The sequence below is a fragment of the Zonotrichia leucophrys genome, chromosome 7 (genome assembly GCF_028769735.1).
Source record: "Zonotrichia leucophrys gambelii isolate GWCS_2022_RI chromosome 7, RI_Zleu_2.0, whole genome shotgun sequence".
Classification (NCBI taxonomy): Eukaryota; Metazoa; Chordata; class Aves; order Passeriformes; family Passerellidae; genus Zonotrichia; species Zonotrichia leucophrys.
The window spans coordinates 5,234,382-5,260,529 of NC_088177.1; the positions used below are offsets into that span (position 1 = coordinate 5,234,382).

Genomic DNA, 26,148 nt, shown 5'->3' on the forward strand with positions numbered 1-26,148 from the left:
AAGGCCATATTTTTTACAAATTTCTGACTTTGATTTATAGAATGTTATAAAATTGTATGAAGCATTATTTTGTATTTGTTGACCTGTTGTCTCCTTGGTTAAGTAAGAATTTGGGGTGGGAATTTCTCTGTAGATGCAATTATACCAACAGGAGGAAAAGAGGCAGGAGAAGTGGTTTGCAGCCCAGTTACGACTGACAGAGCTGCAGCTGGATTTGTGAAAAGTGTCTGCATGTGTATGATATTTTTGACAAATGAGAGTGGTCTTCCTACACTGAATTGTTTCAGGCTTTTTATAACGATGATTCGTGCAGCCTAACTCCTCTTTTCCTCTACATTTTGATCAAAAGGTAGATTTACAGTAATTACAGAGCAGTAGATGGTGGATAAGCCGTGTATCAGTTTCTGTACGATTAAATATTGTCCTTAGTTGTTTACTTTAGAGCTGGCTGGTCCAGCACGCCCCTTCCCAGCAATGAATTACACTAAACAGCGAGGCTGCTGATCTACCTGAGAGCAGGATGCCATTGGGCTGATAAGGGAATTGATTAACTGACCTTGAATTTATAGAGGCAATACAGACCGCATCCGTTCCTTTCACTGCTGCTGCCCCGTATTTCATTGATAACAACAACCTGGCATATTAAGAATAATTGTGATTTCACTACCTATCAGAATATTCAGCAGGTTATGGGGCAGATAAGGAAATAAGAGCCATCATCTGAATGCAACCCTCTTCTTACTTATCAGCCATTTGGATGGAAAAGCCGTTATTGTATGACTGCTCCTCCCAGCGTGTTGGAGTACCTCAGATATAATCACCACTCTCTCTCAAAATGTGTTGGCTTTGTAATTGGAGCCGTAGGAGATGGCTGATCCAGATTCCTGCTGGATCTCCAACTTTCATGCTTTTTGTGTCTACCAGTGTCTGTGCGTATCCACACACACATATATATAAATACATATATATAGAGTACCTATAATATAGCATCTAAGAAGTCAAAACCTCCTCATTCAGGAATTAACATTAATGCCTTTTTGCACCACCACCATTTTTGGATTCCTGATTAATTTATATTACTAAGGAATTTTTTTCATTATTTATATGTCATGAAGCTTATACTGTAAATATATAATTTCTGATTCTCCTATTTAGTTTGCCAAAGAAAGGTCAAAGGTAGTTATCAGCAGTGAAAGTGATAAAAGATTAGAAGTATTTACTGCCAAATTTCATTTAAATAAGAGTATAGAAAAACACAGGAGCCTCATTTAGTTTCATGTTTCATCTGCATTTTTTGAAGTGACACAGTTAATTTGGTACCACATTTATTTCTGTTACAGTCTTTGTCTTACTCTGTTTGCAAGCAATGTATGGAAAAGAGAGGGAAGTGCTTCAGAAATATGCAGACAGTAAAATAAAGCATTAGGAATATTAACTGTGTTTTGTATTCTGAATGCTATCCAGCAGTTTGTGTTCACACATTTGAATAAATGGACCTTTTTTTTTCTGTTTTTAGGGGCTGAACAATGTGATTGCAATAGACTTTGACTACAGAGAAGAGTTCATTTATTGGATTGATTCCAGCAGACCAAATGGCAGCCGCATAAACAGAATGTCTTTAAATGGAAGTGACATCAAGGTAATTGAGGATTAATAATGTCACTACTAGAATTAAATTTTTTGAGTGCTTTGGGAAATGCTCCCTCATACATTTAACCCAGATTGTGAGGCTTTGGTGTATGAATACAAACGCAGCATGAGCTAGTGAGTCCTAGTAAAATTTAATTGCATTTGTATCTTATTTGAAGCAAAGATAGGGACAAGGAGAGTTGCATTTAGGAGCTAAATTCCTTATGACTTATCTGACAGTTTACTGAATTGGCAGTTGCATGTGGCTTCCAGGATGCCAAAGAAAAAAGAGAGCTATAATTAGGTGTAAGCTGTGTAAATACACTGGTGTGTTATTTCTTCCTATGTAACATTTCCTATGATCTTCAGTTTGTTTTTGTTTCACCTCCACTGCACTGATAATTAAAATAACTCAGTGTCTTTGCTGTGAAGGGTAAAAGTGCACTCCTATTTCTGCACAGCCTGTTCTGCCTCTGTAGTGGATTAAGTTCACAAATCCACTATAAAGCACATTTGTTGACTTGTGTGAACATTTTCCCAGAACTGGTGATAAGCAGTAAGGAATTCTTTGTTGATTCTATTATGTCTGACCTTCTGAAACAGGGACCTAAATGAGCAGCAACATATCCTGTGAATTTTCTTCCCTCTCTGCACACCAGTAAACGTGCAGAGAGAAAAGATTTGTGGTTTTCATTCTCAGCTTGTTGTGTGGACTGACACAACCTCAGAGCACGTCAGCTTTGCTCCTTAGGTGAGTTAGGGTTTGAAAATCACTGGCTCCAAGGAACCTTGTTTGCATCTTTCACACCAAAATAATTGTTCTTAAAAAGAAAAAGATGCAAGTGGATGGGCAGCTCCTGGCAAATCTGATTGCATTGGGGTGAAAGTAAAACCCAGCATACGCTCAGAAGTTTTACCTGTGTGGGGAAAAAAATAGAAGAGTGGCAAGTGTGAGGTTGAAAATCCATTAAATCCTTGAATCATACTTATTGTCCTTAAACAGTTTCCAAAGCATCCTCCTCAGCTTCTGTCCCTTCTGGATGATTCAGTATTACATAAGAGCTGGGGATTACTCAGACTCTTTATTTCTAATCCTCACTCTTTCAACAACAAAGAATTTTTCCCTGTTAAAAATGTTCCAATAACCAGGTAGAAAACTTTCAAAACAGTGCTTTCTACTGATTCATTATTAATTTAATTTTTTAAGAAAAGGTTTCTTCATTTATAAGAAAAGGTTTCAAAAGGTTTCTCCATTTATAAGAAAAGGTTTCAAAAAGTTGAACAACCACTAGAAGAAAATTAGGATGAAGACATGGAGGATGTCATTTCTCCATCAATTTGAAATTTGCACAAGTGTCATGTTGATGAAAATTTTGCTCATATAGGATGCCATATTCAAAGCAATAGTCATAAAAATAAGTGCATTTAATTTCCATACAAAAAAACCTGTTTTTTCTCTGAAAAACTTGGCCCAGATTTGGCCTCTGAAAGCTTAAAAAAAAAGGTGAATAAAATTAGAAAAAATATATATAGTGTAGCTGTCTAATAGTCTGTCAGTAACTTTTTATGCAGTGCCAAATTTTTGTAGCTCTGACTTTGTTATAAGGTTGCTATAGGACATACTTAATAACTGGCATTATAAAAAATTAGTTCAAATGAAAGTATTATAATTATTTATTCAATTATTTAAATGCTGCTGTTATTATTTGTTATCTAGCAAACATGTTTGCATCTTTTAATGGGGTTGTTTTGTCACGAGAGGTAGTTTTTATGATTTTTCCCCTGATGAATCTCTCATTTTATTATCTTCTCACTTGTTGTGTTATTTTTTGCTGTAAATAGATCAGCTCTCAGTGTAAGTGATGCCATTTGATGTATTGCCTCGGATTCCCCTTGCAGGAGATGGCATTTCTGCAGCACACCAGCTCTGGGAAGCCTGATGGCATCTCATTTTTCTTCTGCCTCTGCCCATGGAGGAGATACTTAGAGAATTGAAATGACAGCTTTTCCACATGGCTGTGTTCAGCTGTTAGAACAGAGTTTTATGGAGAGTTTGGATTCAAATGTTGGTGGGAAATGCAGTCAGAACTGGGCCATGCACATGAAGAGCCAGGCTGGCGGTCTCAGTGGCTGGGACAGGCTGAAGTGGCTCTCCCAAGGAAAAGCCATCAGAAAGAGAAACTCATTATTTTGGTTGATGCTTTAGTGTGTTATTTAGACAGCTAAACCACTACCTGCAATTTCAGAGTTATCCATTTCTGCATGAAAATGTCCCTTGTGCCAGTGCAGCAGTTGCTGCAATTACACATTTATAAACTGGTGAAGCTGGTAGTGTGCAGGTTTTAGAAATTAGAACCTCTTATTCCCATTAAAAAAGCAGTGTATCCTGGAATTTAACTTTTTAAAAGGATTTTTAAGGTGATAAATTATGTAACAACCTGAGAAGGTGCTTTTACATATTCATAACTATAAAATTGATTTAAAGCATCTCACCATAGCCCTTCTTATCTTGAAGGCTTTTCCATGTCTTCAGATGGTAAATAAATTTAAAACTTGCACATTCAGTTTTACATAATACAGGTTTATACATGAAGCTTAAACTCTGGTGCACATGCTGTTGGTGATGAAGATAACAGTAGATTAGAATGTACACCACAGTAATAAACCCATTATTAATGCTTAAGAAATACACATTTTCAAGTATTGCTTTCTGATTTATAGGGTTTTCTTCAGAAGTTCTAGTTGCACAAACCTTAATCAGGAATGAAATAGGTCAGGATAGATCTAAAATCCATTATTAGTGCTTAAGAAATATCATACATTTTCAAGTATTGCTTTCTGATCTGTGGGGTTTTTTCTGAAGTTCTAGTTGCACAAACCTTAATCAGGAATGAAATAGGTCAGGATAGATCTTCTCAGGAATAGAATTTTCAAGCTTAGAAGAAATTGGACTCAAATGATTGTGAATATTCAAATATTACTGAACACTTGACATGAAGTACTCTCAGACAAGCCAGACTGACTCATGCTATGATGAGATTTGTAATCACGTATTTGTAATATATCTAGAGGAATTTGTTCAAGTTCCAGAATTATCCAAGTCATCCAAAACCCTGAAAATAATACATCTCTGTCGGTAGTCTGTAGGCTTTCCAATAGGTGACTAAATTGCTTTTGTCTCTTAGAAATGTAGTATTTTTAAAATTTAACTAATTCTTGGGAAGTTCCTCATTCTTCTGCCACATGAATGCTGGAAATAAAAGCACAGTATTTCCTTTCCAGCCAGTACCTCTGAGTGCTCTCATGGTCCCTCTGTCACGATGACATATGGCACTACTGTGACATTAAAATGAAGGATATGCTGATGGAGACTGCAGAGAGAAATGGGGGAGACGAGCAGCAGATGTGCTCAAGGGCACGCTGTGGGGAGAGCAGCCACATCTCCACTCTGTTCTGTGGAACAAAAAAATGGAATATGAAATGAAAGAGAGAAAAGTTTGGTTATGTTTGATTTATTTATTTATTTATTTGTTTAAAATTCAGAGAAAGCTAGGTACTAAGATGAAAAATGAAAGATCAAAAGTTTACATTTTTTGCATAATGCAGAGGAGTTGTTCTCTCCACGTTGGGCGCCACTCTGCCGGGGGCGAGAACGGCCCTGGAATCCGGCTATCTGGTGAGGGGCGAAGGCCAGGGCCCCTGCGCATCAGAAAACAGCCCCCCTCGGCGTCTTTTGGCCTCGGGCTGAGCTGGGGGATAGCTCGGAGCAGCGCGGTGAGAGACGAATTAGGAGGCGACCACTTGCTGGGGGTAAACTGTCAGTTTATTACAGAAGAACCAACAAGGAGGGGAAACACCCAGCAAATGGCGCCGAACAAGGGGTAGGAGAGGGTTTTAAGGGAAAAGGGGGGAAGAAGGCAGGGAAACCCGGCTATCCAATAGAAATACATATTTGGAGGTACGAAACATAACTGATATACTAAAGTAACCAACTGTTATAAATCATAGGAGGGGCTCCGGGGCTACAGCCAACCATACCTCCCAGAGAAAAGAAAATTCTCGAAACCTGGGAGGAGAAAAAGAGTGATTGACTGACCCCAAGGAGGAAACAACTTTCACTTTATAAGAGAAACCAAGGGAGGAGCAGTTTCATTTCCATAGCAACATAACTGGCAGGGTAGCAGCAGGAAGTAATACAGAAAATGGGGGGAGCAAACTAACGAACTTAAGAACACACCACAGCATCAGTATGCTCCATTCTCCCTCACTAGAAGGAAAGCGTCACATTGTTGTGACCACTTAAGAAGTGTTATTACCTGAGAAGTGTCAGTGTTTAGCAGTGAATGATACCCAATTTTTACATGCTTTATGTCACTGTACCAGATATCCAGTCTCTCAATATCCTGACATCAGTACCTCTCAAATTATTGTTCTTTTTCCCAGTTATTTAGATAAATAATTAACGTAATTTTTGCTTTTCCAGGTAGTTCACAATACAGCTGTTCCCAATGCCCTGGCAGTCGATTGGATTGGGAAGAATCTCTATTGGTCTGATACTGAAAAGAGAATTATTGAGGTGTCCAAACTCAATGGCTTGTACCCAACTGTCCTCGTGAGCAAGAGAGTGAAGTTTCCCAGAGATCTGTCCTTAGATCCTCAAGCTGGGTATGAAGCAGCCAATTTTCAGTACTTCCTACTTAATCCTCATTTGATATTAATTTTTTTTAATTCAAAAAATACATAGGAATTAATACTTAGTCTTTTGTTGGTTTAGGCTTTTTTATTATAATATTCAGTGATAGGAGAAAATTGTTGTGTTGGTCTGGACTCTGCCTAAACAAAGAAAAGCAGTGGTTTTCCTTGCAAAAAAATATAACATATCTAGTTTACTATTTTTTTTTCAAGATAAAAGCTATTTTCTACTATTTCTTAGAACTAGAATTTAATTTTCTTGCAACTGTACCCTTTTTTCCCTGTAAAATTGGGGAGGGAGGATGCAAACCTTTGTTTAATGTTTTCAAGATATGAATATATGGGATCTTTCTGTGGTTGCCTGTGCATTACTGAGTATGCAAAAATCACTGTACAAAGTTAATACACAGAGTCCCAGTCTTTCAAGGAAGATTTAGATGTATAAATAAATAGGCATAATAACTTACTGGTGGGGTTTTTTTTCGTGTGTATAGACAGCTTTCCAAAACTGTTTTTACATTTTTATTGCTAAACATAAGCCTATGTTCATTTATTTTAGTATAGAATTTTACTGGAAATAGAAATTCAAATTCAGAGTTATAATTTCAAATGGTGTTACTTGAATCTTGGGTATGGCTTTTTTGTGGTTTTTTTCCCTCACAAATGAGAAATGCTTAGTGAATTATCCTGCTGCTGCCATGCAGTTTGTTTCCAAAGAAAACATTTTCTGTTGGAGAGAGTGGAGGAAGTTTCCTCTGTCTGCTGCTTGTGTGGAGCAGGTTGGGGGCCAGCACACTGCACCTGTGTGTTGTAGGATACCTGTCACCTTTCTTAGGGCCACCATCTCCTCCTGCACACAAATTCTGTTCCAGGTGGTTATCAAGGATATGAGCTGCATCTGGATTTGGGAGAGCCTGTCCAAAGCCTGTAGAGCAGAATCAGCTTCCCAGCTGGAAAGATCTGTCCTGAGGTTCTGAGTAATGGCACACAACAGCAGCCACATGCGTCCATGTACTAAATAATGGGATTTTTCTTCCTTTGTGGCAAACGTGCTCTGCATTGTGGTTAAATGGCATGTTGAGGGGAAAATTGCTGCTCAGCTTTCTGACAGTCTCTCTCAATGTTTCACCCATTTTTAAACCCTCTGTGTGAGAAACTGTTTTAATGTTTTGCAGCTAGTACTTCCTGAAGCAATTCAATTTGCATTATGTGGCTGCATAACAGCAAAAAAAAAGTTTTGTAACATGTATATAAAAAAAAAAGTAGATGTAATACCATATTTCTGATAAATTTATTAACGATACCATTTATTCAGGATATGAGATTCACAAAGTCCAGTTTGAGTGGTGCTTCAAATTCTAAGTTATCAAGACTAAGCCATTTAAATGCACATTTTATTAGTCCATAATCAATTTAAAAAAAATCACACTTACCATGGGGATTCCTATTTAGACCCTTTACATTCAGCACACCTATTTACAGACACGTCCAGCAAACTTAAAAGATTTATCTGGAAGGTGGAAATATTGTAATGATTGATTTATTCTTGAGATCAACTAAACAAATTAAGCATTGAGTCGCAGAATGGTTTGATTAAGAAGAGACCTAAAGATCATCCAGTTTCAAACCCCCAAGATGGGCAGGGATGCCATTCACTACCCCAGGTTGCTCAAAGCCCCATCCAGCCTGGGCTTGGATGGGGCTTCCAAGGGATGGGGCAGTCACAGCTTCTCTGGTCAGTTATTGCTGCTGATACCTTGCAAAGGCTGACCTAGAACAGAGACTAGATGAAGCTAAAGAATAAAGTAGGGATTTATTAGAAGGTTTCAATAGATCCACCTTGGGCAGCACAAGAGCCCAGTCAGGGCTACACCCCAGGTGAACCCAAAATGGTCACAAAATGGACGAACAGTCACAAGGTCTCACACTTTTATTTAAAAGTTCTGCTCCATTTGCATATTGGAGTTATTTGTCCAATTACAGCTTTAGCTTATGAAGTCCCATCCTTCTTTTTTTTCTCTCTTCAGTCCACGTTTGTGCTCTTGGGCTCAGATTTGGATCATTTGTCCTTGGTCCCCAGCTAGAGCAGGAATTGTTTTGTCTCCCTACTCTGTGAAGAGAGCTCACCATCCCCTAATATGAAGCTCAGAACTACACACTAAAATCAGCACAGAATCTGAAAAATATAAAAGCTAAACCTGAGGCATCACAGTTGCATCACAGTTACTCAGCTGCTGTGTTTTGTTCCACAGATACCTGTACTGGATAGATTGCTGTGAGTCCCCTCACATTGGCCGGGTTGGGATGGATGGATCCAGGCAAGCTGTGGTTATAGAAACCCAGATTTCCAGACCTATGGCTCTCACCATAGACTATGTCAACCACAGACTGTACTGGGCTGATGAAAACCACATTGAGTTTTCTGACATGGATGGAACTCATAGACATAAAGGTTGGTCAACATTTCATTTGTTTTTTTTTTCTTTTTGATGCTTTCAATGTTATGTATAGTTACATAAAAATTGTTCTTTAAAACCTTTTTCCAACCTTTTTTGAGATTTTTTTCTTTTATTAGTATTTTAAAATCTGCTTTTCATTTTTGTTCTCTGCTATTTATATGAATAACTTTTAAACTTGCAATACTATGTGTTTGTGGGAAAAATGTCAAATAGAAAAAGAAGCTCTAGGAACACACACAGTAATCTGAGGCACTCTTTCAATTTTATACCCTGGCATATATAGACAGGTTCTTCATTAAGTTGCAAAGTGAGTGAAACTTGCTGTTTAAAGTAGAAGGAATAGATCCTCTGTGCTCTGTCAGAATAGGGGGCTAAAATCAGCCTTTTCTCCTACCTCAGAAAGCCTGGAAAAGCTATTAGTCTGCTCAGCATGAGACCAGTATTTCAAATGTAATTTGGGCCTGTCCTGGTAGATGGGTGAAATAGTAACTTTTGAAATACTGATGTAATGAACTAATCTTTATCCCTGTGTTTTGCTTCTCACCTGACAGATAATTAAACAGCTTGTGTCATTTATGTGTAAAGTATGCAAAAAAAAATTAAAATGCTACACTATGATGAATTGTTCTCATATTCCAAATTGTATAATTAAAGAGCTTTCATTTTAATTCAAATATATGAAATTATATTGGTCTGCCAAGGTTTTTGGGGTGTTTTATTTGAGATGAAATTGTTACCTGAGCTCCTTCCTCAAGCTTTACCCAAATCTCAGCACTGCTGTACTCCTGGTAAAACTTCATGGATCTGGGCTTTTTTTGGGCTTTTATCTCGTACTGGATGCCTCCAGGTCCTCTCCAAACCACAACTGATGAAATAAGTACTTTATTTTCAGATCAAAAGTTCACCATGAAATAAAAAATGGAAACCAACAAGTTTTCTAGCCCTCGCATTCATGAATTGTAGGTTATAAATGCATCATGAATAATTCAATGTCATTTGTCTGAGATGGTAGATTGGAGACACTCTAGCAGTAGCTACAAGAGCTGTAAATATTCCCATTAATCTCAGCATAATGTCCATGGGTTTTTTGGGATGAACACTGGCCAGTTGTAACCTGCTCATCTAAGCAGTACTCATTCAGATATAGCCCTGAGCTGGAATCCTGCTGACATTCTGATCTTCTGACAGAGGAAGCAAAGCTCCCTACTCCTCTTGATGTCATTCCCTGTGCTGCTATCCTGCTTTTTGCTCTCATAAAATTATCCTCTTGCTCGTCTTTCTGGAACTTTCAAAGGAAAGAAGTAAATAGTAGCCAATGTGTCTCTCTTAGTGCTAAACTGACCACAGTGATCAAACTTTTCACAGTCTTCCCTTTCAGCCTGAGAGTTTCAGAATTTTTCTTTACCCAAAAATGTCCTCATGTCACTAAACTCAGGAGACAGCTGCAAAATTCCAGCCAGACCATCTTCAGTGTCCATTGCCTTGGTCTCCAGCCTGTGGGGCTCTCCTGAACAATTGGATAAAATCAGTTTCAGCTGCTTTATATCTGCAGAGTTAATGTCTTCTTCTGAGGATGCCTGATCCTGGAGAAGAAGGAAATTCGTCACAATGCCACAGCAAATTTATCCAAATTTGGTACCAGTGAAGTATGTGAGGCAAGCTCCAAAAGCAATAGTGACTTTGTGTAAAGCTGGTATCGTGCTGCCTTTGAGGACACGTCTCTTTGAAGTCCAGATGGTGTATAAATATTCAAGCCATAAGAATTGAGCTTTGGTAGAAAGATCCTGATGTATTTAAATGATGTGAAAACAAGGTTTTTTCCTTAGGCAATCATTGTGGAGGATGAGGTTGGAAGAGACCTCATGGATCACCTAGTCCAACCTCACAGATCACCTAGTCCAACCTTTTCTGGGAAAAGCATGGTCTAGATGACCCACAACCATGTCCAGCTGCTTCTTACAAGTGTCCAATCCACCATTTCCTTGGGAAGATTATTCCAATGGCTCAGTATTTTCACTGTGAAAAGTTTTCCTCTTGTCTCCAGCCGGAATCTTCCCAAGAGTTCCCAACCTGTTCCCATCACCCCTTGCCTTTTCCATGTAAAAAGGGAGTCTCCATTTCTTTGCAGCCTCTTTAAAGGCTGGAATGTGGTGATGAAGTTTCTCTTCCAAAGAATGAACAAACCCAGTTCTCCCAGCCTTTGCTCTCACACAGTTTCCCAAGCCTTGGATCATCTTTGTGCCCCTTGTCTGGATCCTCTCCCACCTGCCCACACCTAATGCCTCTTGTCGCTTTCTGCTGTCAGAGTTTCACTCAAAGCATCATTAACAAATTAAAATGAAGTTGTAGAAAAGTTTCTGTGGATTTAACAAGACAGTGATAGAATTCTTGGTGTCTGAAACAGATGAAACAACCCCGTGGGTGCTCCAAGGAGAGCTCTGACAGTTTTGCAGAGTTCACACTTAAAGATCAATTTGCCTTTAATCAATGTCTTTTCCTTTTCTCCCTGCTTTCTCCTGGAACAACCAACCAAAAAAAGAAATTATTTCTTTGTGATTCAGCACAAAAATAGAAATATTTTGGATGATAAAATTTAACCATTGTAAAATAATTATTTTAATAGGGGAAACGCAGGGAAGTTCAGTGTTTGGAGCTGTGATCCCCCTTGGCCTTCTGATATCTGTAATCCACACTGATAAGCACTTAAATGAGAAAGATTAGGTTTTATCTCTTGTGATAACTGTGCTCCTTGAAGGCTTGTTTTTCACATGGATTTCATGGTCTGTTTTCCTTTGTCATTTTGCACATTTTGTATTGTCAAAGTTAAGTAAGGGGGAGATGGTTGAGTTTGCTCTTACCCTTTGTTTTTTTGAATGGAGAAGGATAAAGGCACAGATATGGCAATCACAAAATAGATTTTCATGGAGGAGAGGAAAAAGTGTGAACAGGAATGCTGTGAGTGATGCAATCTGAAGTGCTAATAATGGCAAACTAAGCATTTTCTCACGTGTTTCTGTGACCTCTGAGGATGAGGCTGGCTTGCTCTGAGTTTTTTTTCCTGAGACTATGATTTTTGGATTTTAAATTGTCTGTTACAAAATCTATCAGAGAATGCCACATAAATTTCAAAAGACACAGCAAATATAAGTAACTTGTTAGAATTAGTGGATTTCATATCATTAAGGGATGGTATGAGACAGTGTGCAGAGTTGTGTGCTCCACATCAGATAATTTAGGATAAACACAAAAATTTTAGGCTAATTATTAACATGCTGTCTGCTAAACTGTGGAGTATTTATTACATGCAATGGGAGTTTACATGTATTCAGATCTTGGTGTTAACATTTCTTCAACAAGTGCGGGGTTTTTTAAATTTGTTTGTTTCTTCTGAACCTTAAAGCTTTTTGAGGAGAACATCTGCTGCTTTTCTCTTGTAAAATTCCTCTGCATTTCAGCAGAGAAATTCTCTTTTATAATTGCCAAGAGACTCGTAGTAAGAATTTTGAAAACATGCTAACTAGGCCAGAAATCTCAGAGTGCTTGGGAGCTCTTCTTGGCGCTGGGGCAGCGCTGACCTTGCTGAGCTGTTTGAAGTTTAATGCTTGGTTATATAAACTGTCTTTAGAGCTTAGCCAATTCAGCACTGCAGCATTCTCAAATGTTGTACACTGTAAATGATTAAGCAAGTGTTGAAGCACTAATCTGGCTAAGCACTAAGCTGGTTTACTTATGTGAGCTTTATGAAAAAATAAATAAAAATTTTAAGAATTTGTCAGACTTAGCTGCTTTCTGTTCCCACAGCCCAGAGGAGATGCAGGCTTCACAGCTCCCTGGGTATCTGGTTGCTCCTTGCAGGTTTTCCCAACCTTCAGGGCTCCTAAATCCCAGAGCTGCCTGCATTCCCCCATTTCCCTTTGAAGACGAGCATTTCAGTAAAATGAAATTATAAAAGGGAAATCTGACAGGCCAGTTTAGGAAGTACAGAAACTTCTCTGAGATTAAGCCTTAAACTGTGTCAAGTTGTTGGTTTATACTGTAAAAACAAAAAGCCGGGCACTGCAATCCTTCGTCTGACAGGGGCATGGAAATTAAGCAATGGAAAAGTGTTGCACTTTAACTAAATTATTGTTGTTAAATTACTTCTTTAGGTGTAATATAGTTAACAGAGAATAACTTTCCTGGAGGACCTCAATTTGAAAAAACACCCTGTTCTTGAGACAGTTTCTTCCTGAATGTTTGCAATTCTCAGAATCGGAGAGTGTATATGCAAGTTTTGAAGTAACAAGTACAAGGGGTCTGGAGATTACAACTTTAATTTTTCGTGCCTCTAATTTCAAATGTTGTTCATTGTAAGGAGTTTGCAGGTAGAAAATGAGTTCTGAACTCTGCCACCAGAGTTTTAAAAGAGAATATGTCCAATTGTTTATAAAATTGTCCTGATGTAGAAATGATCTAAAAGATTACAGAAACCAATTCCTTCCAGATTTATACAGGAGGTTTTCATAACTCAAAAATTAGAGAAGTCTGCCAGAGGGTTTGTTTCCCAGAGCAGATGAGAAATAGTTCTGATATGGCAACAGTTTTTTTCCCAACTTTTGAGGAGTCTATAGAATTATTCATTGTAGCCACATCTGATAGCACAAACTGATAATTCCTTCCTCTCCATTATTGACTTCTGGATTCACTTTTCATAATTGTTCGTATAAAATTCTCCAATACATATTTCTCTCCAAATCTTATTACTTTATTTTATTGGGTTCCTTCTCTTTTAAAGGATAATATTCAGGAGAAATTGTTCAGATTCACTTGTATTAAAGGCAATTAACACAGTTACTTTAAGGTTCCCCAGTCTCCAGTTTATGAAGACCAGTTAATGAAGGTGATGCCTTGTGAAGGCTGACCTAGAACAGAGGTTAGACAGAGCTAAAGAATAAAGTAGGGGTTTATTAGGAGGCCTCAATGGATCCATCTTGGGCAGCACAGGAGCCCAGCCAGGGCTGCACCCAAGATGAACCAAAATGGTCACAAAATGTCTGACTGGTCACAGGGTCTCTCGCTTTGGTCAGTTTTGGTCCATTTGCATATTGGAGTTAATTTGAGTTATAGCTTTAGGTTATGAAGTCCCATCCTTCTTGTTTTTCTCTCTCCAGCCCACGTTGTTTCTGCTCTTGGGCTGAGATTTGGATCATTTGTCCTTGGTCCCCAGCTGGAGCAGGAATTGTTTTGTCTCCCTACTCTGTGAAGAGAGCTCACTGTCCCCTAATATGAAGCCCAGAAATTCACACTAAAGCAGTACAGAATCTGAAAAATATAAAAGGTAAAACCTGAGGCATCAAAGTTTGCCATCAGATTGGTTTCTGTATATTCCCCTGCTCTTGTGAAATATACTCAGATGATAAACTTCTAAAAATAGTTCACTATGCTTGAAACTTCTCCATGAGCTGGACAAACTTCTCCTTGAGCCATCACAAATTTTAAGGGATGAGCATTACTTTCCATGCAGCTGCTCCTGTCAGGGGGCAATCTAGACTGAGAAGCACATATTTTCTGTTTTCTCCCTGTTCCAATCAACACCATGGAAAACAGGAGGATTTTGATCAAGGCAGTGGCAGTGTTGGACAGCTCCCATGGTTCCAGCAGAACATAAATGAGATAAACCAAAGTGGCCCAGTGGTTTGTGTCCTCACAGTTGGATGGTGGCAGGAGAGCGAAAGATAGAAGAAGGAATAGCTTGGGGGTCACTGGGAATGGATATCAAAACCAAGACAGGAGTCCAAGGTGAGGGGCTGGCAGGCAGGTAAAAGGTCTCTGTAAATCTGAAAAATCATTTAAAACCCTAAAAACTCACTAACGCACACTGTTATTCTACTCAGACAGTGACTTGTGTATATTTGAGAGTAATTTTTTACTGCTCTGTACTGCTGTGGAATTACTGGCATATAAACAGCTGCTCACAGTGAATTAAAAAAGGCAATAAAATATTTTAAAGTGGGAAAATAAAATATTGTATTCCTAGTTTTTTATTAATTGGTTTTATAGGCAGATTTTGAAAAATTTATGCATCTTTTCTCATGGTGTTGTTATATCTAATAGTGAAATTTAATATCTCAAACACATGTGCCTTAAGATGTTTCGATTTAAGTCTAAATTTCCTGCTTCTATAGTGATAGCAGTTTGGGGATATATAACAAGTTTTGTGTGAGTTTGTTGAAATATTCTCAGTTTTCATTGTTTCAGTTACATTTTTATACTGACAAAATGTCCCACCACTGAATGCTAGGACTTTTATCTCCTATACTTAAACCAATATGGACATTGTGGTATATATGATGTATATATTAATTTTGCAGAAAGAAATATTTATGCCTGGACATGTAATTAAAGATCTGAATAATAACATTCTAAAACTATATATAGAGTTTATATATAGACTTAATCTATATAGTCCATGAATATTTTTTTGCTGTTCATTGAGTTTGACAGGTTTAGGTTTTTAAACCAAGTGTCAATTTCATAAAAGTAATAATGATTGTAAAATATCTCATCTTTAAAATAGAGTATTTTAATGTAATATACTTAAATTTAATTGTATATGTCAGTTCTACATACTTTGTCACAAGCTTAATAGAGATAATCTTATTGTCATTATTCATTATTAATTTTATGGGCTAAACACTTAAAATTCTTTATCAAAAGGAACAAGGATCAGGAGTAAGTAGTATAGGAAATAAAAAAGTATTGACTGTGTCTCAGAGAGGCTCCAAGCTGAATGTAAAATGAGACAGAAACAGCTACAAGGGAGCTCACTTGGCAAGGGGACAGTGGGGGCCAGGAATTGCTGCAGAAGAGATCAGCAATCTCCAGGTTTATTTGGTTTTGAAGGTTTAATTGCTATTTTCTTCTTAAAAGTTGTTCTTCCTTGTTGGAAATTGTCTTTGTAGAGTTTGTAACCACTGGTTGCATTTAGATCGAGATGTCAGTAGGCTTTTTATTTCTGTTTTATTGCAGTTCAGAAAATCAAGTTTCAGGGAGTGGAATTCAAAATAGTGTAGCCTGTTTTTTCAGACTGGGTCACCCATGTAAATTTTCTGTGTTTGGGTGCCAAAATTCTTGAACAGAAACTGCTCTAATGCCACAGGGAAAGTAATTTAAATTGTTGCTTAACAATAATTAATTACCTTTAGGAATGGCTTCCCAGGACTGGCACTCTAGCTGGGTGAATTTTTGGGAAGAGCCTAACAGGGATGTTTCACCTTTTCTGTTTTTGTAGATTTTGCACAAGGGCAGGGCAAGGTTGCAGTCTCTTGTCTTTGGAAAGGGAAAGAGACACATCCCTTTCTGTCTTGTAAGTGATCAACCATCTTCTGGACATGATAGGATGCTGATAAATTTGATATTTTGATATATATCTATTTTTTGATAACTTTGATAATTTTGTTTTGTTTTTATCTTAGTAGGGGTCAAATTTGTCCTTCAAAGGACACTTTTTCTTGGTACATTGATTTTTACCACCCACCAATGAGACCTTTTTATTATTATTCATGTTTTAGTATTTGCTTTTCTATTTGGAAAAGCTTGTGTTTCAATGAGAGCCAAAGGAGCTGGGCTTCACTTCTGTGTGGCTTCAGGTTCTGCAGCTCAGGAATCCTAGATGGAATGATTTGCATTCCTGAAATCAATTGAACATATTTTTACGCTTAAGTAAATGTGCTCAGAAAATATAAGGGAAGCAGAGTTCACTTTTCAGAGAAAAGTAAACATTTGTATCACAAATATGACTTACAGCCTATGAATTTATATTCTTGGATCAAAATTGATACAGAATGCAGGAGAGAGAGAGACAGATATACTTTGAGTCTGTCATGGTTCTCATGTGTCTACATAACCATGTTCCCTCCTGTGGCTCTTCTCTTAAGTTCTTGCAGCACTTTATTATGTTGTATATTGTAATTTTTGTCTTCAAGTATCTAATAATTTTTATTTCCCACCACTTCTGATCTGTTGCCAGCCTCCTCGTTTTTCCCTTTTATTCCCTGCCTATGTTTTTTCCTCCTGTTTTCTGCAGCTTTCTGAAAGGCCTGTGCATTCCTCCTCCTTTCTGCCTCCTCTTGCTTGTCCCTTTTCTCATCTACTTGTTTGGGATTAGTCCTGTTTGGGATTAGCATTCCGTGTCAGAAAATCCATGATTTATGAGTAAAACGAAATACCACTAGAGAATCAGAGTTGGCAGCAGGTGTGTAAGAGGAGGAATTGCAAGGAACTTGCCCCGCTCTGAGAGGAAGAGAAAGGAATCCCAAAAGGAAATGTTTTAGCTTTAACAGAATATATTCCTTTCTTACTAATGGGTTTGCAATGGGATGAAATGTTTTCAAATAGCTGCAGAGGAAACAGAGGTGCTTTGTTATGACTAACCTGCCTTTACTTTAAATTCATACAAAATAATCTGGTTTTGCAGTGCTTGACAAAGAAAGAGGAGCAATGAGTCTTCCTCTCCTGTTTAAGCCTGATTCACACCACAGTGCTTGCTGTGGGGTTAATTAGTATTAATTAGGGTTAATAATTAGTATTAGACATACAATATTAGTACTGTATGTCATTTATGATGAGATCAATCAGCTAAAGCTTTTTTGGAGTTACAGGAAAGAGTGGAAAAAGGAAATGGGTGTTTCTACTACTCCATAAATTTGTAAAAAAAATCAATATTCACTGCCTGAAATTTTGGAAAGTGTGAAACACTGATGTCCTCTAAGCCAAAGAATAAAGAGCATGACAGACTACTTGACTGCTCCATCAGATAATCAAATGTAAAAATTATCTCAGTTTTCTGTTCACTTTTGTTTGGTCATTCACAGTTGATGGGAAGTGTAAATTCTAGAACTCCTTACATGTCAACAGTTCTGATGTTTCCTTGCTATAATTTACTAAAAGGCAGAGAAGAATTGTATTCAGCTGTGATAGAACTATTTCTTAAACAGTAAAGTAAGCCAGAATTGGTTGCTAGCCTGTTTTCAGAAAAGTCTCTCCGGCTTTATCTTCTACATTGGCTTTTATGGTCAGCTTAGAAGAAATTTTATAAGTTTTTCTGTTATGTAATTATTATTAACTAGTCTTCTATAAGAATTTTATATTTTTATGGTCAGTGTAGGATTTTTGTCAGAAATATTTGTCCACTGATTCTGTAGTTCTATTCTATTTTACTTCAAATGGATTTTCATTTGCATGTATGTGTACTATTCATTGCTTTCTTAATTGATTTTTTAATAACTTTGTTTCACAACAGAATACATTTAGCTTTAACAGCTTTAAATGGTGCAACTTTGTGTTGATTGTGACCTAATGAAAAGTTAATGCAGAAGCCCATTAAAATTACAGAGTTTCTCAGAAATAAAAATAGTGACAGGACAAACTGCAACCTGAATCTGTGAGTGCTAGGACACTGACAGTTTTAACTTTATACCTATAAATGGTAATAACAGGAAACCCAGTTTTTAGAAACAAATATATTTTGTCATTCTTCTTTTAAAGAACATAAAAAGAAGAGAGCCTAATAGTTGTTCCATTGTTCCTGATAAGATGGCTTTATTTTTAAGAAGTTTGAAAGAATTAGGCTTTTAAACCTGGTACTTGCGGAGTTTATTTTTCTTTAAATAAAAGAAAATTGTACTTGAGTCAGTGCACAATGTTCTTCTGTGCAGTGTTCTAACTGTAATATTTAATATTTTGTGCCACACACTTAATTTGGCTTCCCTGTTAATGCAGTGTGATGGTACAATTCAGGCAGAGTAAGATAATCTCCTGAACCTTTAGCTCATGAATATAAAGTTTCATCTGAATTTTGTTGTATGTCTAATCCAATGAAGGCAGGATAAATTGTCTGGCTACCCACAAGCATCCACAAAACCAGAGAATAAGCTTTTTTTCATATATCTATGCTTAGGATATGGGGTTTGCTTCCTGGATAGCCAAAATAAGGATGACTATTGGGTGTATTTTTCATTGGTGGGTACTAATAAAGATGATGAAATCAAAATATTTTTTTAATTTAAATCTCTTCATTATATATTAATGCTTTTATATGCTGTTTTATTCTGATTTTAAACTTAACTTTGATCAGAAAAAGAGAAAATTTTAAAAAGTAGGTTTTTTTGTCTTTAGAGAGACTGGAGTGGAACCTTTGACATCTTTAATTTGGTTCCAAAAGTAGAAGCAAGGGTCATAATTTATATAAACCAATACTGTCTCAGAACTGAAGCAAAAATAAAATAATTAGTTTCATGGAAAGCTTCAGGGCCTAATTCAGGGCAGCAGCTTCTGATGTCCCATCCTTCTTCTCCTGTCAGCCTGGTTTGTATTCCTCATTGGAAACATCACACAGTGGGACTCTAAAATTCTCATAAAAGAATAAGAGCTTTTTTAGTACTGTACCCTGTATGGAACTGTGGCAAAGTTGCCCTGTAATGAGGATTAGGATTAAAATTGCCAAGATTTCTTTGGAATTCGACTGATTTCCCAGAAATACTCTGAAGCTCTTTCAAAAACATTGTATTCTTATTTCAGTGTGATAGATGTGCTTCATGGAGACATATAAAAAGGGAAAATAATTTCAGGCCTAAGCAGCAAGGTCTCCTTGACCAGGGGGCAGCATGCCCTGCACTGGAGTTCAGTACAGGGAGGACTACTGGATAGAAAATTGAATTTTCTAAGTTGTTGTTCCATAAACTGAGTACCAGTCATCAGATCTCAGTGAGCTATAAAATGTCCCAACAGGAATTAGAGATTTGCCTACTTTATGTCAACACTTTTAATGTAAAAACGTGCAGAAAATAAGGTAAAGGTGTTAAAGATGTGCTGGTTAAATGTGACAGTCAGCTGCTCTGCCTTCTCACCTCTATCAGTAATTAGGTGATTCAGCAACAAAGGATTATCATTTACAAATTAATTATTGTGGTCAGATATGCTCCTAGGACAGCTATGATTACTACTATTGATGTTAAAAGGAGGAAAAAAGAAAGGTGGCATTCAGTTACGGTTTACCAAGAACAAATACTTCAGGTTAAGGAGTGTACTGAACAATAAAGAATGCTCCAAAATCTTTTTCTCCCTTTTGTCCTTCCATCCTTTTCCAAATGATGTTGGCTCATAACTTTGTGATACTGTAGCTATGGACTTTTTTTTTATATTGTGTGGTTGGTGATGCTAGAAATGATCAATAATCCCTCTTACTGCAATGGTTATTTTAATGCAAATTTTTGGTTATTTTTCCTGTCTCTCTTGCCAGTATATTTTGATGAAATAAAATGCTATTAATTATATGAAAGGATATTAAACACACAGCATCAGAAGATGTATATGTTATGTTCTGGTTGTTTTCTAATAACTTTTATTCCAGTAAAAGAGCCAATTTATGTTGCTTATGCAAAGAGAAGGGAAAGTTACAGTGGGGAACAATTTAATGCTGTGCAGTGGGGAATATTTTAGCTGGCAGTTTCCCAAGGGTGAACATTAATCTGAGCATCTCTCCTTCCAGTCCCTAACCAAGACATCTCAGGGGTGATTGCACTGACACTGTTTGAGGACTACATCTACTGGACAGACGGGAAAACCAAATCCCTCAGCCGTGCCCACAAAACCTCTGGCTCGGACAGGCTGTCCCTGATCAACTCGTGGCACACCATCACAGACATCCAGGTGTATCATCCCTACCGGCAGCCTGATGGTAATTATCCTGTCTCTGCTTCCCAAGCAGCACACGGAGGTATTTAACTGAGTACCATGTGCTGAGGCACTGCATGCTCATTTATCTGCAATGATTGTTTCTGTTCTGCTTCAGATTGTGGAAGTTTTCAAATTACAGTTTTTAAACATAAATCTGTGATTAATGGTTTAAGCACATCCAGTATTAAATACATCTAACAAAACTTGTTCAGTAGAGAGATAATTTATGTGTTTGAAAATAAACCCAAATACTGACTGAAAGTAAAGAACTGTTAAGTTTTATTACAGTAAAAGTTAACATTTTTTGAAAGGGGAGCAGTGTGTTATGAAAACTTTTAACCTGCTTCTTTGAAAAGTGTTAATATTGCTGAAGAATACATCTAGACTGAGGGAATGTCAGAGAATGTGGGTGGTGTGATTGTGTCTTATCTGCTGATATCACTGTATTTGAATTGTAACTGAATGCTATTTGGCAATTGGCCTAGATAAGGTAATTTTTCTCTCATTATATTTTAAAAAAAGAGCTTTTTTATTCCTCTCATTCCTTCAGTATTGAACTTACAGCCATGGTAATAATTCATTTTTGCATACAACAGAGAATAGCTTAAAGGCAGCAGGAAGAGTTTGCCTCTGTGGTTTTTTGATTTGGGACACTGCATTGTAAAGATATTACATGGCACACAATTTTCTTCATCCATAAAGCAGATACCCCGAAGTGTGCTGAGATAAAAGGCTCTGATCTTCCTCCCTGTTCTGTCCACAGTGTCCAGACACGTGTGCACAGTGAACAATGGTGGCTGCAGCCACCTGTGCCTGCTGGCCCCTGACAAGCTGCACTCGTGTGCCTGCCCCACCAACTTCTACCTGGCCGCGGACAACAGGACGTGTCTGTCCAACTGCACTGCCAGCCAGGTATGGGCTGCAGGATTGGCTTCCACTGCTCCTGCTGGGCAACAGGGAGTGCTGCCTTCAACAGGGAATGGGGAGCTTCAAAAGGAGCCCAACACTCAGGGGAGCGCTTGGGGCATTGTGAGATTGGAATCTTGCGGTGATCTCTCTGCTCGGCTTAGCAGAGAGGAGCTGGCAAATGGAAGAGGAATTGGAGTGATGGATGCAGCCTGGAAAATTAAAACTTTAATAACAAAAATGACAAACAGGGTGCAGGGTACAGAAGCTGGGTCCAAAGACCCCTTGGGAAGGGAAAATGCAGCTGGTTATAGGGGCACAAGGTCCAGTGAGGAAGGTGAGCTCAGAACATCACCTTAAAAGAAAAAAGTCCTGAACCAACAGAGAGGGAGAACTGGAAACTTGACCAAATATAGGATGGTTCTATTAGCATACCACTAACTCCAGTGAGCCCACTCTACCCACCTGGTCAGGTGTCCCCTCCCCTCAATGCCCTGCCTGCCATGGTTTGTGGCCAAAGCCCTCTGCAAATGCATCTAAGGCAGGAATCGCAGCTGGACGAGATTCCACAGAGCATTTCACCTCCAAGGCTATTAGTGGGAAACACTTGCAAATGTTTTTTTCTTCAGAGAATACAGGACTTGTTCACTTTCAAATGTTGGTGTTCCTGCCAGTCACCAGAACAAATACAGCTGCTAAACCCGTAAAAATAGCCTTGAAAAACCATTTGTCTGAAATATCAAAATACAAAGTGTGTGTAACAGTGATTTGGGATGCATGAATGAATTTTGCATTAAAAAAAGGAAACAAGCTCACTCCAGTTAGAAAGATGAAAAATGGAAAATGATAGACTTGTGTTAAAAACAATCCAATAGGTAAAACAGAAAAAAATTATCAATTAAAACATTAATCTGTATTCCCTGTTACTTAAAATAAAGACTCTTGAACACCAAAATTCTATCCATTTAAGACCTGAATGACCTTGATCCCTGATTTTGCAGGGTTTTGTCTCTGCAGTTTAAAAGGGAATGCAAGTGTCTTCATAACAACATCTCAGAGTTAGTGCCTATTTCCTGGAAATAACTTCCTGATGCTGTTTTGACAGCCTGAAATCCCTTGTGGTGAGCAGAACAAGTAGAGAACACAAGGAATGGCAATTGTCTGAGTTTCTATTTGTCTCCTGCCTTTGGCATCCTCCTGCTGACCCCTGTGAGCTGCAGATCTGTGTGGGGCAGTAACAGCTGCCTTTCAGCCCAGCCTGTAACACAGCAAGTCCCTCAAGGTGCTACAGGAATGATGTAGCTCCAGCTATGGGTTCTATATCATTAATGCCTTTGAAACTCTAATTTTTTCTGGCAGAAAAGATAAACTGAGCTAAGGCACCAATTTTAATATACCATTTAATTATAGCTTTATTCAATAATCAACGATTTTTAAAATGTGAAAAAAGCTGCCCAGAGACAGAAAATGAAATGTCTTGCCCTTCTAAAAATATTGGTTTCTTTCCTTTCTGTGTTCATAGCGACACGAGGTAGGAAAACTAACATTTCTTAAAAGCTGACTGATAATCTACCCAGATTTTTCTCCCTGACATGAGCCACATAATGGACTCAGTTTTTAGGTTTAACCCTAGAAAATTACATCAGTTTGTACCATTTGTTTTGTTTGCATTCCTCTTTCAGTCAGAACAAACAATCACCTGAGTTGAGAGTAAATGCACAGCCTTCTTACAAAGGATTTTTCAGTTTTTTCTACAGATGTTTTATCCTTTTGAAGATCTGAAAGGCTTTACATTTGGTTTGTTCATTTAATTCAAACAATGTAAGCAATACTGTACACAACACCACACATTAAGGCTCCTTTCTGTAACTGTGGGTGTTTGGGTTTATCTGGAAAAATGATGTTGTCTGCTTCAACAGTCTATAAAAGCAGAATTGAAGTGTTTGCTTTGAATAAGACCTTCAAGAATGAAATCACAGAATGCAGCAAAATCTAATGAGCAGTTTGTGTAGGGGCATTGTAAGCCAGTGTAGCACAGTCATCGAAACTACAGTGATTTTTATCACTTTGGCAACCTCAGTGCCAAACATCTCCAAATAAAAAAAAACCCAAAATTTAAAATACAAGTTTTGTAAAATTATCAGCCAGAAAATCATTGATGCATCAACACATCAAGCTGCTGATTTCCGGAAAAAACCACTCCACAACTTGTAAAAGTTGTAAAGTTAGTATGATTAATTTTAGTGTTGGGCTCATGTGGGATAGCTTCCTTTAAAGGACATGTGAACCTCCAGAAGTTCCTGAGTCTATTTTATCCCTCTAACTTGCTGCACATCCATATGTATTAAACTGTTTTATCAGTTTTTATGAGCCTGCACAGTTATTCGGTCATGTAGCTGTAATGTGGCGCTTGTAACCCAGATTCAGCTTTTCTGTCTGCGGTGGCCCCAAGGTCAGCGGGGCCCTTCTTTATCTCTCTTCATGTTGGATGCTTGCAATCTCCATTGTTTTCTCAGAAGAGAATTTCTTTTTTTTCTCTTTTGCAAGTTAACAGAATGAGCAAGTTTAAACTAATCTAAAATTGGTTTCTACCTTAAGTTAAATTTCGAAGCCCCTGTCTCACAGCGGAGCTGATTTTCATAAACTGCGCCATTCCTGCTTACAAATAAATAAATAAACGAATGAATAAACGCCAACACAAAATCTTTTATTCCTGCTGGCCTTTCCTCTCGGCAGTTCCGTTGCAAAACCGACAAGTGCATCCCGTTCTGGTGGAAGTGTGACACGGTGGATGACTGCGGGGACGGCTCCGACGAGCCCGCCGAGTGCCGTGAGTGCGCGCTGCTCCGGGGCTGCCTCTGCCACCAGGGCCCACACCAAACACAACGCTTATTTATAAAGCTTAGGAAGAGGATTTTTGTGGGCACTTCAGTTTGCAGCACTACTTTATGTTCCTTGGTCTTTAGGTCTTTTAAGATCTTTGGAAAATCAGACGTATTTTTCGTCTTTCAAACCTTTACTTCGTCCCAGTTATGTTTTCGCTAAAGATTTTAATTTTGAATTGTGGAATTCTTTGCATGAATATAAAGTTCTGACAGGTTTACTTGGGGGTTTTTTCTGTGTAATAAAAATGAGGGACTCTAATCTCATTTGTTTGTGTTTTGTTGCAATTGTTGGCATTTAGATAGACATTATTCTCCACTGCAGTTTTCTGAGCAATAACAATGTTCTCTCCTTGCCTTCCTTCCTTAAGTTTATACTTGAAAAAAATGCTCTGTGTGTTCTTCAATCTTCTGGTTAATTAACAGTTAATTTGATTTTTTTTGTATTGAAATCCCTCACCCCTATTTCTACAATTTTATAATTAGTTCTCTTCTCCTGCTCTGAAGCAGATTTTACTATATATAATCATTCTACATAAGTTTTTATTTTAAGCTACTCCATGCTTATGTATAATATTACTATAGAGGTACATAATTGCTCATTATTTCTAATGACAGTGGCTGGAGAAGGAACAATTCCTTTCTTGGGAAATAGAATTAAAATGGGATAGGGAGTTTCTTAAAAGCAGACTTGAACTCAAGAATTTAGATCCAAAATGACAGGTCTCTGTTGAGCCTTTGGTAAGCTTCAACCTGCAGAGGGTTTTCACTCTGTGTCATTAGTACTATGACTAGAGCTGCACAAATTAAAGATATCAGACTTTGAAATTAGTCTTGCAATCATATGTGTACTCTTTAATTACTAATATATACTCAGATTGAGATTATAAAGGAAATACAAGTTTATAGGTATTTTTGATTAGTCCACTGGGTAAGAACAGCAATAGTGAGCTTTAACCATTGCTCTGGTAGTATTCATAAGCAGTTTTGTCTTTTCCCAGCTGAATTCAGATGTCAGCCAGGACGTTTCCAGTGTGGAACTGGGCTTTGTGCTCTTCCAGCCTTTATCTGTGATGGAGAGAACGACTGTGGGGACAATTCTGATGAACTGAACTGTGGTAGGTGCTTGCATGCACTGTAGGCTTAAATGTCATGTTTCACATGCTGTTGAACAATATTTTTCTTCATTTACCTTTGGAATTTTGAATCTTTTCAACTTTTAATCATTTTAACTTGTACTTTTTCTTTTCCTTGAATTTACAGACACACACGTGTGTCTGTCGGGGCAATTCAAGTGCACAAAGAACCAGAAGTGTATCCCAATAAACCTGAGATGCAATGGCCAGGATGACTGTGGTGATGAAGAAGATGAAAGAGACTGTCGTAAGTTATGCTTAAAGAATTCTGCTCTGTAGCTGGTTTTAAACAGGGAGCTGGAGTAAAACACTGTAAATGTCCTCTAAAACAATTTGAGAACGTGCAAACAGTTAATTCACAGGACTGGTGAGCAATACTTCAAATACTAAAGAGCAAACTAAAATGCCACTTATTAACTCCAAATTTAAAGTCATTGCAAAGAAGAGAGGGGTAAAAACAATTTCAGGCATTTAATTGGGTTTTTGACTGAGGTTGAAACATGTATTTTACTCTGAACCACCTCATAAGTGACTCATCTTCCTGAGGCTTTCATCTGCCATGCCTTGCAGCAATACATTTCAATGGAAAAAGATGTTTTTCAGACTCTTTTGTTTGAAAAGCTGTAGATCCAAAGCTCCTTCTAAATTCATGTTCTTTCATTGATTATTTTTACCTTTTCTGTTCCTCTTTCTCTGGGGATTTCATTAATTTATCTATGTAACTGGATT

The 26,148-nt window shown here is 37.8% G+C and overlaps 1 protein-coding gene across 6 annotated transcripts in view; it reads left to right on the plus strand.

Annotated features, from left to right (window-relative positions):
• The window catches only part of LRP1B (LDL receptor related protein 1B), a 638,472-nt gene that overhangs the window by 539,045 nt on the left and 73,279 nt on the right, over window positions 1-26,148 (plus strand). For 4 of the 6 annotated variants that reach the window (XM_064718934.1, XM_064718938.1, XM_064718939.1 and 1 more), the window contains exons 58-65: window positions 1,517-1,639; window positions 6,113-6,294; window positions 8,574-8,773; window positions 20,308-20,535; window positions 21,259-21,407; window positions 24,138-24,231; window positions 25,285-25,401; window positions 25,547-25,666. In XM_064718934.1, coding sequence (XP_064575004.1) covers window positions 1,517-1,639; window positions 6,113-6,294; window positions 8,574-8,773; window positions 20,308-20,535; window positions 21,259-21,407; window positions 24,138-24,231; window positions 25,285-25,401; window positions 25,547-25,666 — 1,213 coding nt within the window. The remainder of the gene's footprint in view (window positions 1-1,516; window positions 1,640-6,112; window positions 6,295-8,573; window positions 8,774-20,307; window positions 20,536-21,258; window positions 21,408-24,137; window positions 24,232-25,284; window positions 25,402-25,546; window positions 25,667-26,148) is intronic. The other 2 variants (XM_064718935.1, XM_064718940.1) reach the window with 1 other exon arrangement.